At 44.5% G+C, this 17,622-nt stretch overlaps 1 protein-coding gene across 1 annotated transcript in view; it reads left to right on the top strand.

The window, feature by feature from the left end:
* The window catches only part of LOC119177985 (ATP-dependent translocase ABCB1), a 147,324-nt gene that overhangs the window by 78,913 nt on the left and 50,789 nt on the right, over positions 1-17,622 (top strand). Inside the window, exons 18-20 of the mRNA XM_075866304.1 lie at positions 469-723; positions 4,730-4,870; positions 15,852-15,929. Coding sequence (XP_075722419.1) covers positions 469-723; positions 4,730-4,870; positions 15,852-15,929 — 474 coding nt within the window. The remainder of the gene's footprint in view (positions 1-468; positions 724-4,729; positions 4,871-15,851; positions 15,930-17,622) is intronic.

The raw sequence follows: 17,622 nt of genomic DNA, 5'->3' as shown, positions 1-17,622 counted from the left end.
CAGAGACAGACAGACAGACAGAGACAGACAGACAGACAGACAGACAAACGGACAGAGACAGACAGACAGACAGAGACAGACATACAGACAGAGACAGACATACAGACATACAGACAGACGAACATACAGACATACAGAGAGACGGACAGACAGAAAGACAGACAGACAGACAGACAGAGACAGACTGACAGACAGACAGACAGAGACAGACATACAGACATACAGACAGAGACAGACATACAGACATACAGACATACAGAGAGACAGACAGACAGACAGACAGACAGACAGACAGACAGACAGACAGACAGAGAGACAGACAGACAGACAGACAGACGGAGACAGACAGACAGACAGACATACATACAGACAGAGACAGACAGACAGACAGACAGACAGACAGACAGACAGGTCAAAATTTTTGCGCCAAAGTTCCCCAAAAAAGACTATCGTCTTTCAATATTGCAGTCTGGTCGTGACAGTGCTGACCGTCTGACGGGAGCTGCTGCAGCAGCGAGTGACCGCAAGAAGATGGATGGTGGCGACGCTGCGTTGACCGGAGCCCGATCACCCGAGCCGGGCAAGGAGTGCGATTCGCTGAGCGTCCAACTCCGTGAACTGACGAGACCCGAGCGGAGGTACATGGTCGCCGGATGCATCTGCTCGCTCTTCATGGGCCTTTGCATACCCGTGTACGCCATCTTCCTCGGAGACATGTTCCAGGTACTTCCGCTGCACTCGACATTCGGTGACATTTAGGCACGCGGGTCTTACAGGTCACTATCACAGCCTGTTTATTCCCTTGTTGTAACCTTACGGGGCTACAAACTAAAACCGAACAACTACACTACTTTCTTTCGCATTGCGGCATAACTAGTGTCTGTACCCTTCATTTTTTTTCTCGTACTGCTCTAACGCCTACAATTAACAATTATGAACTTACAGAAATAAAAAAAACTTTGCGTACTTGTCTAGAGATTGGTCTTTTGTTGCCACCCAAATTAAATTTGCATGCAAGACGATAGCTGTCTACACAGGAGGTTCACACACTTTCGCACAATCTAAAGAAAGTAGTCCTGCTAACATGCAGACAGCCTACTTATCTCCTCTCCAAGAAAACTGTTCAAGCGTGTTCACTACTTTCACTGTTCAGTACTTAAAAACAATCGCATTCAACTGCTGTTAATGTCACGAAATTTTCCCCTTGTGGATGTCGTCCATGCAACACATTCTGCGAAAATATGCACATGACAAACTGAGCATTCTTCCAAAAACGAAGCAAAAAAAAGCAGGTAAGTGCTAGGCCTCTAGCCGCTCATTGCACGAAATCGTTCATACGTCCCACTGTTCAGTATAAGCAAGTTTTTTAAGTATGAAAACAGCAAGAACGACTGAGAAAATTCGCAATGATGTCGCCTTGACGGCACCATCGAAGCACTGGCAGAATCGAGTTATCCCGCTAGCGGGCTTATGCGTTCTTCATTTGATTAGTGATTTAGTTGCGGTACCTCGCTTAATCTGCGTATTCGCAATGACCATGGTGGCACGCCGTGCAATAAAAATGGCTGATTGATTGATATGTGGAGCAACGTCCCAAAACCACCATATGAATATGAGAGACGCCGTAGTGGAAGGCTCTGGAAATTTCGACCACCTGTGGTTCTTTAACGAGCACTCAAATCTGAGCACATGGGCCTACAAAATTTCCACCTGCATAGGAAATGCAGCCGCCGCAGCTGGGATTCAATCCCGCATATCAAAGAAGCTGTGGAGGGAAGATAAACCAGTGAACTCACGTAGGAAAAGATAGGACGCGCTAACGAACTCCCCATGCCGTTTTCACCGGATCAACTCTTGACCACCAAATGAATGTATATTGAACGAAAGTTCTTTCTCAAGCGATAGCGACTTTTGAATGTTCGCTACCTCATTTCTTGCCGCAGTGCAAAAAGGTGGTGGTGTCAGTTGATTGACCGTGTATCAACGATGATTCTGCGTAATCCAGTCCGTGGTACAGAAAACTGCGCCAACTAAAATTCACGTATGAACTGAACGGCACTCCGAGATCATTATAGCCGAGTCTGTCAAGCGGATTTGCCTTGGTAGAATCGCAACTAGCAAGCAGCGCGCCGTCACAGCTGCACGGGACCAAATGTTTAACGTTGCAAAGGTTTGCAAACATATTACGCCGTCGTTTTTACTTGCACTGTAAGCATCATGCAGCCGCTTCTTTAACGGAACACAAGCATTTAACTTCCCATTAAGTATCACTTGTGTCGCAGCCATGATCAGACTAATAGTGCGCAATTCCCTGCACTCGTGTGTGTCAGGTTCCAACAGCACGACCGAAACAAGGATATCGAAACGAATACGTGCGTATGCTTTTTGCAACGTCAAAATATCAAAAATTTGTCGAACAACAACGTTGTTCGGACGGCATGAATGAAGTGCAAAAGAAGTTAGCGTGGACTGTAGCCGCAACTGCATATTTAATTGCTCTAACCATTTTGGTTCGATTGTCGAGTTCGAGCGTGTTGGCGGCATGCACGCTTTGCAATATCCACTGTAATTGGAATGCAAAATAATATAAGTTATTTTGAGCTCACTCAAGGATATTATACAATAAATACAATCAAAGTTACTTACGAGCGTGGAAAAATATTTACTCAAGACGGAACATGAAGTGCAGCTCTCTGCTTGTGAGCTCGCAACTGATTGTTCATCGCCACTGTCACTCTCAGTGCGTTGACAAACATCTACATCCAGTCAAAAATTCTCGATGTCTAGACGGTTTTTTCGAACATCACTGCTGAAAGTAATCTGAAAAATTATCTCCGCCAAGCGACTTCAATAGCACCAACAAAACGTCATTCACCTCGCACAACACCCACACGGCGTCACTCACCACGTTTATGGGGGGGGGGGGGGGGGGGAGTGCGAGGATAATTTCGCTCCGATCCCCGGCAGGAAAGGATTCGCTTGCCGTGTGCTGCCGTCTATCAACGAACGTAAAAAAACAAGCGGTGCAGCGTAGGCCATGGCTTAGAAACGCAAATCGTGAGCCTGTGCTACATTGCGCGTACAATGAATGTATGGGATTCATGGGCTACAAAAGCACTATAGAATTCTATACGCACGTAAAACAAGGTGAGTTTTAACTAGAGTTGTTATACGATAACATTGAACTATCCAAAGTAGCTGCAGAAAATCTCGCGAAGCTAATATGTGTACTATGTGGGCTATATTTGAAAGCGTGAGTTGCCACGTATTTCCATTAAAACTCGAGCCCCGCAAGCAAAACAAAATACTTGCTCTTTAAATCGAAAGGTACGAGCACGGCCTGTCATCCTCCGCAGCAGTTTCAAAAAGTAAATATTCAACAGTCAAGCACGGCGAAATTCCTGGGAGTTATATTCCACGAGAACATGTCCTGGTCACCACATATTGATTCTCTCAAAAGTGGCATCGCCTGCGCAGTGGGTGCGTTAAACAGGCTGCGATATTTACTATCAACAACGTGACGCACCATATCTACAACTCACCTATACATTCCCGTTTAACGTACTGTCTTCGAGCTTGGTATGTACAACGCCACATAATTTAGGATCACTTCAATGTTTTAAAACCGTGCGCTACGTCCGATAGAAAATTTAGGACTTTTAATAAGCACCCAAATATATTATTCCAAAAATAAAATATTAAAGGAGCCCAAACTCTACACATACAAACTATTTCTTGAAATTATGTGGCAGTTTAGGTCTGACAAACATTCCTTCCAGAGTAAGTACAACGTAAAACGACAGGCAACAAATTCACAAATAGTTCTGTATTTACACCACATAGCTGGAACAGGAACAAAAACTTGCTGTTCAAATTCCTAACATTCTCAATCACTATACATTTACCGTAGATATCCTCAACTTTGGAATTAGGAAGCAAGTGTATCCAAAACAATAAAAGAATTATTATTTTCAGAGGACTTATGCAAATAAAAGAATACTATGGTTCTGTATGAATGTTATGTATTGTGTTGATTTTCTTTTTTTCTTGCCATATGTGGATTGTGGGCCCTACAAGTTGTTCGTAGTTTTTTTTGCGTGTAGATGATTATAATGCGCTTTTTTCTCTGCTCGAGAGTTCGGCGTGCAATGTTTTTGGTGAAATTGTACTTCTGTTTTCTTCTTTCTCTTATTGCTATATGACGGTGTAATATTGATCGGAGGTGTTGTACTTGATATTCATGTACCCTTAATATTTGTGAATGTCTTTTTATGCTGCTGCTGCTGTATGGGTGGCATGGCCCAATCAGGATCTTTGCCTTTTGCTGTGTCTCCTTGAAAAATTTTGTAATTGTTCTTAATAAACTAATAAATAAATAAAGAAATAAAGAAAAAACGAAAACTTTGCGAATCGCAAGAACGAACCAGATTTATCGTGTCACGGACGGTCCGGTATACTGAGATTCACGAAATATACAAAGTGGTTTGTGTTCATTTCTTGCTAAAGCGTTAATACTGCGGCTAACACCACCGAAGAAGGGAGTATTGTGAGCGTCTGCCTACTGATCATTCTTGAGAGGACGCTCCTGTATTTCGCTAGGCGGTGCGAGAGTCTATAAAGTTTGCGAATACTCTTTTCTGCCGAAATGGTGCTACTTCTCCAGACAGTTGTCCTTAGAAAAGACGTCACAGGGTGAGGCGGCTGATTCGCTTCGGTTGTTCTCGTATAGAATCTACCGAATGACGGAAAGTTGCTGCCTCCGCAGGGTTTGAGCAGTGGCAGCGCGGAGATGATCAAGTCCACAACCATGTTCTACTGCTTCCTCTTCCTTGTCGTCGGTGTCGTCACTGGACTCTTGGCTTTCGTCCAAGTGAGTGAAAACCCTGGTGTAAGGCAGCCCAGCGCACGCAGAGTAGACATGTGGTCGTCGCAGAAAAAAAACATCCCATTGTCTTTACAATTCAGTCACAATGACATTGATTTGCCGAAAAAAATTATTCTCTCGAAAGTAAGGTGAATTTTCGAAAAGCAATCAATTATTTTTGCAATATATTGTTCATATTTGTGAACAAACTTCCACAAAAATATTTTGTTCCCTACCCTCTCACACTAGAAAAGCCATTTTCCTTACGTGCTTGGTCTTAGGTTATGTGTATTTATAAACTTTAATAAATAAAAAAAAATCACCTTTCGAAGAAAGGAAAGATAGGAGCCGTCACAAAAAGCAACTACAGTGAGTAGCTTGACGAGGTGACAGCCCCTCTTGAACAGGAGAGCAGCAGGCAGTGAGTAGGACAAATAATAACATTGAACAGATTGCAAGGTACACAAGGGTTTTTAACACATAGTAGCGGAAACTGTAGAGCATTGGTATAACACCGAAAAAAAAAAACAGCAGGCGTGAAATATTTTGCATAGGTGAAAAAAGTAATAAAAAACAACAACCACAAAATAAGGTAACCCATCGAGAACCTTGAAATGATGTGTACAAATAAGGGTTGTAATATTATGAGAAACATTTCCACTTGTTTACATACATATATCACGGAGCTCTTTTCTTGATAACTTCCCATATCTACGCCATTTGTTCTCTTCAACTGGTTTAGCAGTGATGGTAACTGGTGACGAATAATTTGCTTCCCCATAGTTTGTGCGACATAGTGCCACTTGCCACTTCTCTGGATTTCGGGTGTTGTATGCTACTATATTTGTTTTAATTACATGCATGCGGCCCTTCCAAATTTTGATGAAAGAAGAGCGGTAGTTTTGCGAAGTCTCATTGCACTTGGTCACAACACGTGCTGTAGCCCTTTTATGGCGAAAGAGTGTGCATATATGTAGTGTATGCGCCACGATCTTCCGTGGCGTGACGAGTTTTAAGTCGTGGCACAATTGCTAGGCTACGAATGATGAATTTATTAAGAAAAAGAAATACAAGATTTTGGATACAGTTGCGATTATATACGGAGTGCTTAAATAACTATGTCCCGAATTCCTGAAAAATACGCTAAAGAAAACATGTTTGCAGCTATCATAATTAAAATTTTTACTCGCAGACACGTTCGATAGCTAGACACGTTATTTGCGCAAGTAAAAAAGGTATACCTTTTTAAATAGAAGGGACGAGTGTCCAGATCTAATGAAGGCCATCCCGCGAAAAACCCATGACCCCTTCGAGGTTTCGAAAAAGTGGCCCCTGGTAATTATTGCGGAGCAATGAAGTTCGAGCAATATGGCTGGTGAAACCGAAACCGAAGCGCCAATAAGCGACCAGAATGCCGTCACTGTTCATGAGAAGAATTGCACAAGAATTATTTCTGCGAAATTCACTATGTGTATTATGCGAGATGTAATAGGTGACCAGTTAAAGAGCGAGGGATTGTGATACGCACCGTCTGCTGGCGGCTTCCGGTTTGAGAAGAGTATACGCGACGGCGAACCTCTTCGCCGTAAGTCTCGTATTATTCGGGATTCACGCGTATGGTCGCCCGTTTATATTCTTCCTGCTGAACCATGGTCGGTTGTTGAGGCGTTGGCTGCTACAACTCGAGCGTGAAAGGCAAACGGCATGTATCGGCCTGTATCGATTCCCACGGAACGAAGAAAAAAATTCCGCCATATCCACGAAGTGAATGATGATGAGTGGGCGAAGCTCCGGAGGTAAACCTGGTAAACCATGAATCCTCTGTACATTTTGCCCACTCGATTTTATTACATCGCTCCCCCTAGCGTACGTCGCCGCACTAAATCGAACGATTGCCTTCAACCAATGACACGCGCCATATGTGACATCATTCCCATTTTATAAGATCTCGCGTCTTTCATCAACTATAAGTACCGCTTTCTAGTTTATAACACCTTGCGTCTTTTCATCATCAGATACAAGTACCACCATCTAGTAAACACTACAAGAACTAAACGAGAGGTGGCTACATACAGGAGACGGTACCGCCATCTAGTGAACACTGCAAGAACTAAACTAGAGGTGGCTACATACAGGGGACGGTACCGCCATCTAGTGAACACTGCAAGAACTAAACTAGAGGTGGCTACATACAGGCTACAGGGGACGCACAGCCCACGCCCTAAGGAGCTTCGCCCCTAAAATGAGGTGGGCTGCAGCTGTTAAGAGAGCCGCAGCGACAAGTAGCCTTTGGGTACCGGACGTTGAAGCCAGAGTGTGCGAAGACCAGTTTATCACGGTTACGTGCGTATTACGCACTAATAAAAAGCCTACACACGCATTTACTGCAAATATTACATCGAGAAATAAATTGTCGCGCAGGCGCGCCTAGCAAATTTATTATGGGAACGCGCGGGTGAAATCTACCTGCCATACGAGATGAGCGCCGGCCATTGGACCCATATATATGACAAAAACGCGAAAGATTCACTCAAGAGTACGTTTACACGGAGCGCTGGATGAGTTCATTTGCGTTTATCTTAATCAAACTGTGTGCCAGGACGGCACACAAATGACTAAGTGCGTTAATGAAGCGCAGGGATTCCATTCTTCGGCGCCGTCTATGTCTGACTGTATTGTTTATGTGCCGCCGTGCCACGCAGTTTGACCAAAATTAGCGTTCAAATAAGTATCTTGCTTGAACCAAGAAATGCCTCCTAAAGCGCGCTGAAGGCTGGAAAACGCGCTCAATAAGTGCTGGTATTCATGCCCATCGACCGACGACGTCCGCCGTATAGCAGCGATCCCGAAATGAACTCTTAGCACACTGCTACAGTCATCCCCATCCCCTGAGATCTTTAAAATGGTGATTTTTTTATCTGCAGGAACGTATCACTGAATAAAAACTGTCTTCTGTATCGACTGATCTGTTAGCCAAACTGACAGTACCCCAGAGAAGGATACAATCATTGCAGATAATTTTGGGGCGATAGAAAAGTTTTCCTTACCGCTCAAAGCTTTCGTAGCTTGTCATCATCGAAGTAACGGAAAGCAAAAACAAAAACAAGAAACTTTAAAACACTGGTATTGCACGGAGAGGTGCTTTTTTGAAGAAAGCGGTACAAAAATGCACGCGTGCCGCTGCTAAGCCGCGTGGGGCATCGAACTGGAAGCCGTCCCATCCCAGAGTTTCCTGCGATTGCCTATATTACCGGTCACCTAATCTAAACGCGCGCGCGCGCGCGCGCGCGCAAACACACACACACACACACACACACACACACACACACACACACACACACAGAGAGAGAGAGAGAGAGAGAGAGAGAGAGAGAGAGCGAAAGATAACTCGGCCATTGCTTGTTATATTAATGCTTAATTATTCGTTTTTCAAGATATCTAGGAAGAAAATAACAGCAGCACTCTCCCTTGTTTCAATTTGGGTCTCGGTGGTGAAATCTATAAGAATTCATTATACTGTTAAAATCATGAGTGCCCGACAGTCGGATTTTCGAAAGATACAATGGGCTCTTCAAAAGAAGGACTTTCATATTGCCATTTGACTTGATTGCTTGTGGAAGGTAATATATGAAGGCAGCGGGCAAAATTTTCTTCCTTCTTATTTTGTAGGATTTTCGTACAGTGCTTTACCGCCGTATTGTAATAGAGCGGGCTGGAACAAAAGGCACGATGCGGTTGTGTCGAACAAAAAAGGAGCCCTTACAAATTTTTTTTTGTTCATTCATAACGACAGTTTCACTCCGTCGTCTTGGCATGCAGCGACGCTGACTAACACTTCCAGGTTGGCATGCATAACAATGCCCGATAAAGTGGACGCGAGGCCACCGTATGTCAATAAGTATTACAGGCGCGTCATGGGAAGGTTGAAGGTTTGGTCTCAGGTGGAGGCAAGTTGTTCTTGTTTTGTTATTGCTCGTGGCGCATGCCCAGTGTGAGAGATTGGCCAAGAATTGAGTGGTTCTATAAAATAGTGTGCAGTATTATAATAACAGAGATTATTATATACAAATATTACAAATGACCTAGGAAATTATCATGATATATCTGATGTATATAAGAATTAAAATAAAGAACTTATTTCTTAAATTAGAGCATTACGTACTCTGATTTTTATACGTATATAATTATGTAGACCCATCATGATATAATACAGAGTATTTCGTCAACCTATAGGTGTCATTAATATATTGTCCCTGACAGCAGCGCATACTCTCGCACTGGAGAACCCAGAAATGAAGGCTCTAATAGACAAAATGACAGGCACAGATAAATTCATACGAATACCACGTAAAGGTACTTCTACAATAGTTTTTTATTGTATTAAACCACCTGCAGGTCAAAAAGAAATGATCTATTCTTTCCAGTTCCCCAAGGAACGCACACAGTGGCGAAGGTGCCTGAACAGACCAGTGTTAGTAAAAATTTAAATTCGAAACCCGGCAGCGCAGCCTTGTGATAGCTACTTCTAGTTTATGAGTTTGAAAAAAGGCTCTTCGCTGCATGGATGTAAGAAATGGCGATATTTGGTAGAGTTTTTCAGCGCTGTGCCTCTAAAGACTTCCATAAGCGCATGCCTGCGGAACCAAGTTGCAGTCACATAAAAGCAGACGTTGGAAGGTACGGTAGAATCAGTCTGCTCATTGACGAATTAGCTAGGGAATCGGCTATTTTATTTAGAAACAAGCCTTTAAGACCAGGTACCCAAACTAATCGGCTTTTCTCAAGTGCGCAGGTACTAGTGCACGGAACGCCTTTATTACTTGAGCTTCAGAACCAACAGAAAGTGCCACACAGAGAGATAGTAGATCTGTTATTATAGCAGCTGATGTAATTGCTGTATCCAATTTGTGTAATGCTAGCACTGCTGCCAGAAATTCAGCAAAAAAATGTCTATGAAATCGGGTAGTACAAGAGAATAGGACCAATCTATATTCGGACTAAATATAACAACCTCTGACTTTTCGTCACATTTTGATGCGTCTGTATCAATAACAACGTTCATTGCAATACTCCGAAGGGGATCTTGTAGCAAACTATCTGAGATATTACGGGGGAGTAATTTGTCGTCATGAATTTCCACAGGGTCTAAATTATCACGAGTTGGTATGATATCCCATATATGTATGTTGATTGGCTCTAGTAAATGTTGTACAAATACAATTTGCGGGGTGTGAAGCCGCAGCCATCTAGCACCAAAAAATGATTCCCGTGTAGAATTAAAGGCTGTTTCTGATTGTCGCAACGGTGACTGAAGAATTCTCAAGAATGTCTGAACAGTAAGAAGATGAGTTCTGCAGCAAAGAGAACGGACCCTCGATTCGAGATAGAACACACTGTCAGCAACTCTTTTAAGCAAGCCAAGGCATAGGCGCAAAGCTTCTCTTAAAAAAAAAAACAAAAAAACAGAGGCCGTAACTTGTAAGCTGGAACTCCAGGGAAAAGTACACAACCAAATTTCGAAATAGGACGAACGTACATGCGATATATCATTACTAATGAGTCTCTTCTCGGACCTATGCGGTAGTTAGCGTACGGAATATGCCAATGGCCCGCGCACCGTTTCCGGCGATGTATTCGATGTGAGGTTGCCAGTTAAGCGATGTATGAATAATTATTCAAATGTATTTAACAGATTTCACCTGTGGTATATCCTCATGATAGTAAAACAGAGAGGTGTGCACGGGGTATTGCAGCGGGAAAACAAGGAGGGCACATTTACTCAGATTAGGTAGAAAGCAAGTGCTGTCGAGCCGGCTCTCCAGGAGAAGTCTATAGCCGTTCGTATAAGATGTCAATATTATCTGCCTTTGCGAAAAACGCGACATAATCTGCATAAACGTAGGTTATGTCTCATTGACGTGAAGCGGTGCTCATCAGTACAATAAATAGCACCGCGGAAAGCACTGCACCTTGCGGTACTCACCTTGTTTGTGTGTGAGTGTACGATGAAAACTCATCTAGAAGAAAATTTATTGTCTGCGAAAAAATTGTGAGCCCACGCTACTATATGTGACGGAGAATCTAGATATTCTAATCACTATCAAAATACAGTGTTTCACATGATCATATGCTTTGGCTATGTCTAAGGCAACAAAAGCTGCATGTAGCCGAGCTAATTGAAGCCGACTTTTTAAGTCAACATAGGCATCCCAAGTTGAACAACCAGCCATGAACCCAGTTTGACAGGGCTTAGAATTGTCCTCTTAGTATTTAGCTCATTATTACGCATTTTGAAGACCCTCTTAACCACTTTAACTAAATTTGATGTCAGCACGATTGGCCTTAAGTTATTCAACATGTATGCTCCATTTTGATGTCTGAGCAACAATATAATTTTGGCAGACCAATAGGCATGGCACAGAATTCGTAAAGGCCATCAGGTGTGACATAGTCCGTCTTAGGCTGATCTTCCGGTGCCAGAGGTACTTGCCAGTAGCCACTCCGTAGGTCAATTGAAGAGAAGGACTACGCACCTTGGAGGCAGTCAAGAGCATCGTAGATTCTCGGTAAGGGGTAAACGTCCGTTCGAGTTATTTTGTTAAGACGACGGTAGTCAACACAAAAGCGAATTGACCCGTCCTCCTCCTTAATGAGAACGACTGGAGATGCCCAGGGGCTATTCGAAGGCTGGATGACGCCACGCTTGAGCAGGTCAGCTACTTGATCAGCGATAACCTGGCGCTCGGCTGCGGACACGCGATAGGGTCTTTGACGCAATGGCGCATTGGTACACGTGCTGATGCGGTGACACACAGTGGACGTGCGGCTGAGGAGAGTGTGCTGGCAGTCAAAGGAAGAACGAAACTTGTCCAGCAATCGTAGAAGCTGAGCACGTTGCGAAACGATTAACGTGTCGGCGATGGAGCTGCTCAGTACGTCAGGCCTAGTAGTCTGCGGCGAAGAGGCACAGGTCATTCCGGCAACTTCGTGTTTGGCGGAAGTACCAGTCGGCATGTCGACAATTGCAGAAAGGTCGAGACTGTAAACCCACCCGACGCACTCACCCCGAAGTGGTGTTACAGGACATGACATGAACTTCCAGATGAGCAGTCTGCTGACACCGTCATGAAGTTCTAGAAGGGCATAAGGTAGCGGCGAACACTTGCGGCAAACGAAGAGGGCATATGGCGTGAAAAGGGCACTCGACTCGGTGAGCGAGTTGCAAGACACCATGGTAAGGGCGAAAAAGTGCGGCAGTATGATGACGTTTTCAGCAACAAATAGTTTGTCCTCGGTTTCAAAAGCATCATTTAATGGAGCGTCGGCAAACACTTCAAATTCCACCTCAGCGCGACAGCAGTCGATGACGACCTTATTAGCGGAGAGAAAGTGCCAACCCAAAATGAGGTCATGGGAGCAGGAATCCAACATTAGTAACTCGACGACATAGATGAGGCCATTAATCGCGATGCGAGCAGTACAGGCAGGGGCCGGCGTGACGTGCTCTGCGCTGGCTGTACGAAGTGATATACTTGCTATTGGCGTCATAACTTTTTTGAGCAAGCGGCAGAGTCTGGCACTGATCACTGAAACTGCGGCACCAGTGTTGACAAGAGCCAGTGCAGCGACGCCGTCCACATATACGTCGAGAAATTTTGTTGGGGAAGAGAGAGGCCTTGGTCTTTTCGTAGGCGACGCAGTTCCTGCCTCTGGAACTGCGGCAATCAGTTTTCCCGCTCCGGCGATGAAGGACGACGACGCATCGTCGATGGCGAGCGGCGTCAAGGCGATGCCGAGCGGCGGTATCTATGCGTTAGTTTCCATGCGAATAGGCATCCATGCGAATAGTTTCTATTCGGGAGGTATCCATGCGTTACCTAACGAAAAATTCACAAGTTCTACCAGAATATTAGTTGATTGCTTGAGTAAAAATGCCAACATAAAAAGCGTAATTCCATCTGGTTTTGGAGCTGTCCTCGGGAAGCATAGTACTGTATGACTCAATTCAGCTAAGGAAACATCTGGAAATGCATGCGAGTTTACCAGCATGCGGCGAATAGCCGAAAGATTAGCAATAAAGCGGCGTCTTAAGCCTTTCGCTATGTCTTCTAGAAAGGCGTTCGCTTCTTTCGGTGTCAAGACACGTGATTCTAACGTAAAGGCGTTAGCATTCAGTACTTTTCTTAACCGAATTTATGCGAACAAAGCATGCTTATTTGTTTAATTGTGAAGATAATCGTATTGTCTACTGTCATATCATTTATTCGCGCAGTTCACTGTACGCCCAAGTACGCCAGCAAGGAATCGATAGCCCGTATAGTTTCTTGGGCATTGATTATGAAGAAGTTTTTTTCCAGGCGGCTTTTCATCTTCTATCATCTCGCGTACACTAATTGTTCCATCAACGAAAGGAGGAAAGTTTTTTCGATAGAATAGAAAATTCGGAATTTTTCCTAGGTCCCTCCAGTATTGAGCCAATCGTAGGTGCACTCTTTTTACTACTAGCAATTTGAAGTTTAGAAATAGCAGAACGTAGGCAGGCTTGAAATTTGCAACGGTTGACATATGTGCATTTTGGCAGATCTAAATTATTATTGCACAAGTAATAGAAATAATATGGGAAGATTGTCGCTGTTAGTAGCCGAATCAACAACATCCCATGACAAAACCTCGATTGCATTGGAGCAAAGCTTTAAATCTAATACTGAGATCACAGTATCCAAATGTTACATGGCCTTTATTCAGACACGAAAGGTTGTGGTCAATAGTCCATTCATAAAGTCACCAACGACTAGAATCCGTACTTAGACACCAAGACAAATGATGTGAATTGAATTTCCTGCGAAGACAAATTCCTTTTTACATGCTACCAAAACACGGTCAACGCAACTCGTACTTGGCACACCAGAGCGTAAATAAGAATTCATAATTGAAAAAGGGTGGTATCGGGGGAGACACAAATCTAATGCTACAATGTCACACTCCGAGTCTAGTTAACAATCTAAACTACCACTGCGTGTTTAGCGATCTAATCGAAAGGAACGAACACCTGCAAGAGGAAATTTTTATCTGGGGGAAGCCAAGTTTTTTAATAGAATTATAACATGAAGAATAAAATGATTGCAATAGTAATGTAACTCGGTTGAGACTGAGAATAGAGAACGGCAGTTCCACTGTAGTACCCTCAACTGACCAGTGGTGTTGAGCGCACCGCAGAGGTGCATGTCGTGCCCTTCTCAGCATCCTTGCGCGAAATAGCTGATTCAGTTCTTTTTCGGTTTTGAACTTGAGATAGGCATAGATGGGAGATCTGGCACTTTTAGAAGTTTGAATATAGAGCTCCGTTTCAGTCGTAGCACTTGTGCTCTTCTGAGGCATATGTCAGTCCAAGTGCATCTGTGTTCCCGTCTGCTTAGTATTGTCTGCATATGCAGAAAGTGCGTTCAAAACTGTACACATAGAGTAGCTGAGTGGCATCACTGGTATTTTCTGATACTACAGATTTTGTACTAGTCTGTTCTTCGTGCACCATCTTACATGAAAAAAAAATTCCACCAAACAGTCAGAAAGGCTAGACATGAGCTTATCCATAGCCTTACTCACTACCTTTTTCACAGCAGTTTCAATAGGCTGCGATAGATTTCAATCAATATACTGGAAGTGTAGTGCTCTGTAATGCCAGAATACCCAAAATCCTTGTCTTTATGTCAGTAGCTTCCTTTCTAGAACAGCGGTGGCTGTCAATAATCTATAGAATTTGAATTTCCCGTGGACGAGCAGAACACTCAGAGTTGTTCTCAGCCAGAGAGAGAGAGAGAGAGAGAGAAAACACTCTCAGACAGAGAGAACACTTTTCCACAGTTGCAGTACAGTCGCTTGAACAATGGCTCTCTCCGCAGGTGCGGAAACGACGGGTAGATTTACATCCACCCGCACTGTGGCCGAATCTCTAGCAGTTTTTGCACTGAATCAGACGAGAAGCGAGATGCTCTACGCGAAAGATCAATGACCATAACTTAATCTCTGACAGGCTTGTTGTGCCCACAAATCTCGTGATAACAGTTTTGATCGGGGCCCTCTCACTGTTAACTAGGCGATTATATTGGTTAATCGAAATGACGCCTGCATGCTCCAGAGAGCTTGTCCAGTCTCAGCTGGACTTAACTAGAAGCCGACTCCCCGTACAAGGCTTTTGGTACATGCAAGGCGAGGTGGAATGAAAGCACTCACCGGGGTAGCGTGGGACGAGGTGCATTAGAGTAGATCCTGCACGCAGGGTCTGGCCTGATGACCTATACACGATACCTCCTCGCCCGAATGGACGCTCTTCTGTGATGGTCTGGAAATGGTTTGAAGTGGCTTTAGGTTCCGTTTGGACCACCTGAGGGTTCGTTAGTCTTATGAAGACTCTATTTGTTGGTACCGGTGTAACGGGAATGCTGGGAACACCGCGGTGGAAAAAGAGTCTAGCGGAATTTCGTTAGAAGGCAGGGACGCTGACCAGGCGGATCGCGCCTGGACAGGATACTTAGTTGACATGAAAACCAGAGATATAGTGGATTCAGAAACAGATATACTGAAAACTCGAAAATGAATACTGCGAAGCTAAAACCACTCAATCCTCAGCCAAGAACACCCCAGGAGGCTTCGCATGGGTAAGCTTGAAAGCGTAGAATGTAGGAAGGGCTACGTATAGTAATTACTACGTATAAGCTTCCCTACGCTTCACATGGCTTCATTATCTGTTGGTTTTCATTGAGGTTGTACCGTAATGAAGCAGCAATATTTACTAGCTATGCATAAAGTTACTGCTATAGAGACGGTCCAGGGCTTCTCATACATATCTATTTGCAGCGGCAAGGCTTAAGCGACACGTAGTGAAGAAGACACGTGGATATCAAATACTGTGGTTACAACCTTTTGATATTTTTGTTAAGGGTGCACAAATAATAACAGCCTATCGCATTCAATCTTCTGCCTCACACAGACGTTCACCTTTTCGGTGGTCGGCGAGAACCTGACTCGGAGGCTGCGCAGCATGACCTTCTCGGCCATGATGAAGCAGGTGAGAGCTAGCCCCGATGAGTACCCTGTGGCAGCAATTGACCTAACTTGTTCTCCCACTTCGTAACGACACACTCGATACATGTCTGCCAACTTGTCCAGGGATTACACCCCCCCCCCCCAAAACAACGGTGGCACGATATCTTCGGAGTCGGTGAGCTTGCGCATGCATTCAAAAATCAATCACATACAACCGAAAGATACCCTTTGTGTCGTACTTAGAGCGAAAAGAAACCCAAAATCTACAACAAAACACGAGTTATATCTCCGTTATAGAAATCGGCACAACACAAAAGTAAAGAAAGGCTACACAGCTGTAGTGCTTTTTGTGTAGTCGTTATGCGATCTTGTAAGCGTCTATTTCCCTTTTGCAGCTGTGGTGCTGTTTGACGTCGATATGCTCACGTTGACACCAAGTGGCACATCTTCATTGCGATGACTAACGCTTATGGTCATTAGTTAACCGTGGTGGTAGCTGAAGTTATGAACTTATATCTGTACACACAGTGTCGTGGATACCGTGCAAAGATGGCGTCAACAAGCGCAAAATAAACACTGGTACTTGAAATACACTTGGTCAAAGTGTCTTCAATTACGCAGGGAAACGGCACGATGTGCACTCTCGAGTAGTATTCGGTAACCTGCGCCTTCCTCATGCATACATTTACTAGCACATTGCGCTTCAACATGGAAAACAGAGGTGTTCGTAGCTGGAGCGGCGAACGCACGCAGTTGTTCCACGTCTCGCTGGCCTGTATCTTGCTCGTAAACTTGCGCAGGATTTCGCTGCTGGAGGGTAGGGCGAAGGTGGTTCATCGCAGCTTCCCCTGTCTTGTACTTTAGTGTACGGAGGCAACTTTGTGTCCCCACTATAAGGTGACTAGGACGCGGCCAACCACTCCCCGGGCATACGCCTATGCTGTCGCTTCTCTAAGCATGCTTCCAAGGCACTTTTAGGGGCTAAGCTCCTTAAGGCGTGGGTCGGTCGTCCTCGATGTATGAGCACGCAGCCACCTCGTTCGAGGATTCACCGCTACGTGATAGTTGTTGGTGGAATAAACCGATGCAGATGTTATAAAAAAGATGGGGTCCGTGTAGCTTTTGGACGAAGAAAAAAAGAAAATGTTATACTTACGCTAGGGGGCGCTTTCATTTTAGGAGCGAAGCTCCTTATGCCGTGAGTCGTGCGTCCGCCATGTATGTAGTGGTAGTATTAGTAGTCGTAGTAGTAGTCGTAGTAGTACTAGTAGGTAGCCACCTCTCGTTTAGGCCTTGGAATGTGCGCTGAATGGTGGTACTTCTATATGAGTATATGAAGAAAAATATGAAAAATGGCAGTACTTCGAGTGTTCATAGATGTACGGATGAACGGATGGACAAATGCACGGATGGACAGACAAGCTGAGGGACGGATGGACGCGCGCGCAGACAGACGGACGGACAGACAGATGCACGGACGCAGGGAGGGACACACGAACGCACGGACGAATCGATGGACGCACAGATGGATGGACGGACTTGCGGACGAACGCAGGAGTGGACGATGGACGAACCGAACACATGAATGGACGTATGAATGGACGCGCGGATATACGCACAGATACACAAACGAACGCACGGATGGACGGACGCAAGAATGAATGGATGGACGGAAGCGAGGACGGACTGATGGACGTTTCACCCCAATCATTATC

This window comes from Rhipicephalus microplus, chromosome 1 (assembly GCF_043290135.1).
Source record: "Rhipicephalus microplus isolate Deutch F79 chromosome 1, USDA_Rmic, whole genome shotgun sequence".
NCBI lineage: Eukaryota > Metazoa > Arthropoda > Arachnida > Ixodida > Ixodidae > Rhipicephalus > Rhipicephalus microplus.
Note: the sequence above shows the minus strand (reverse complement) of the source record. Positions and strands in the feature narration are given on the sequence as shown.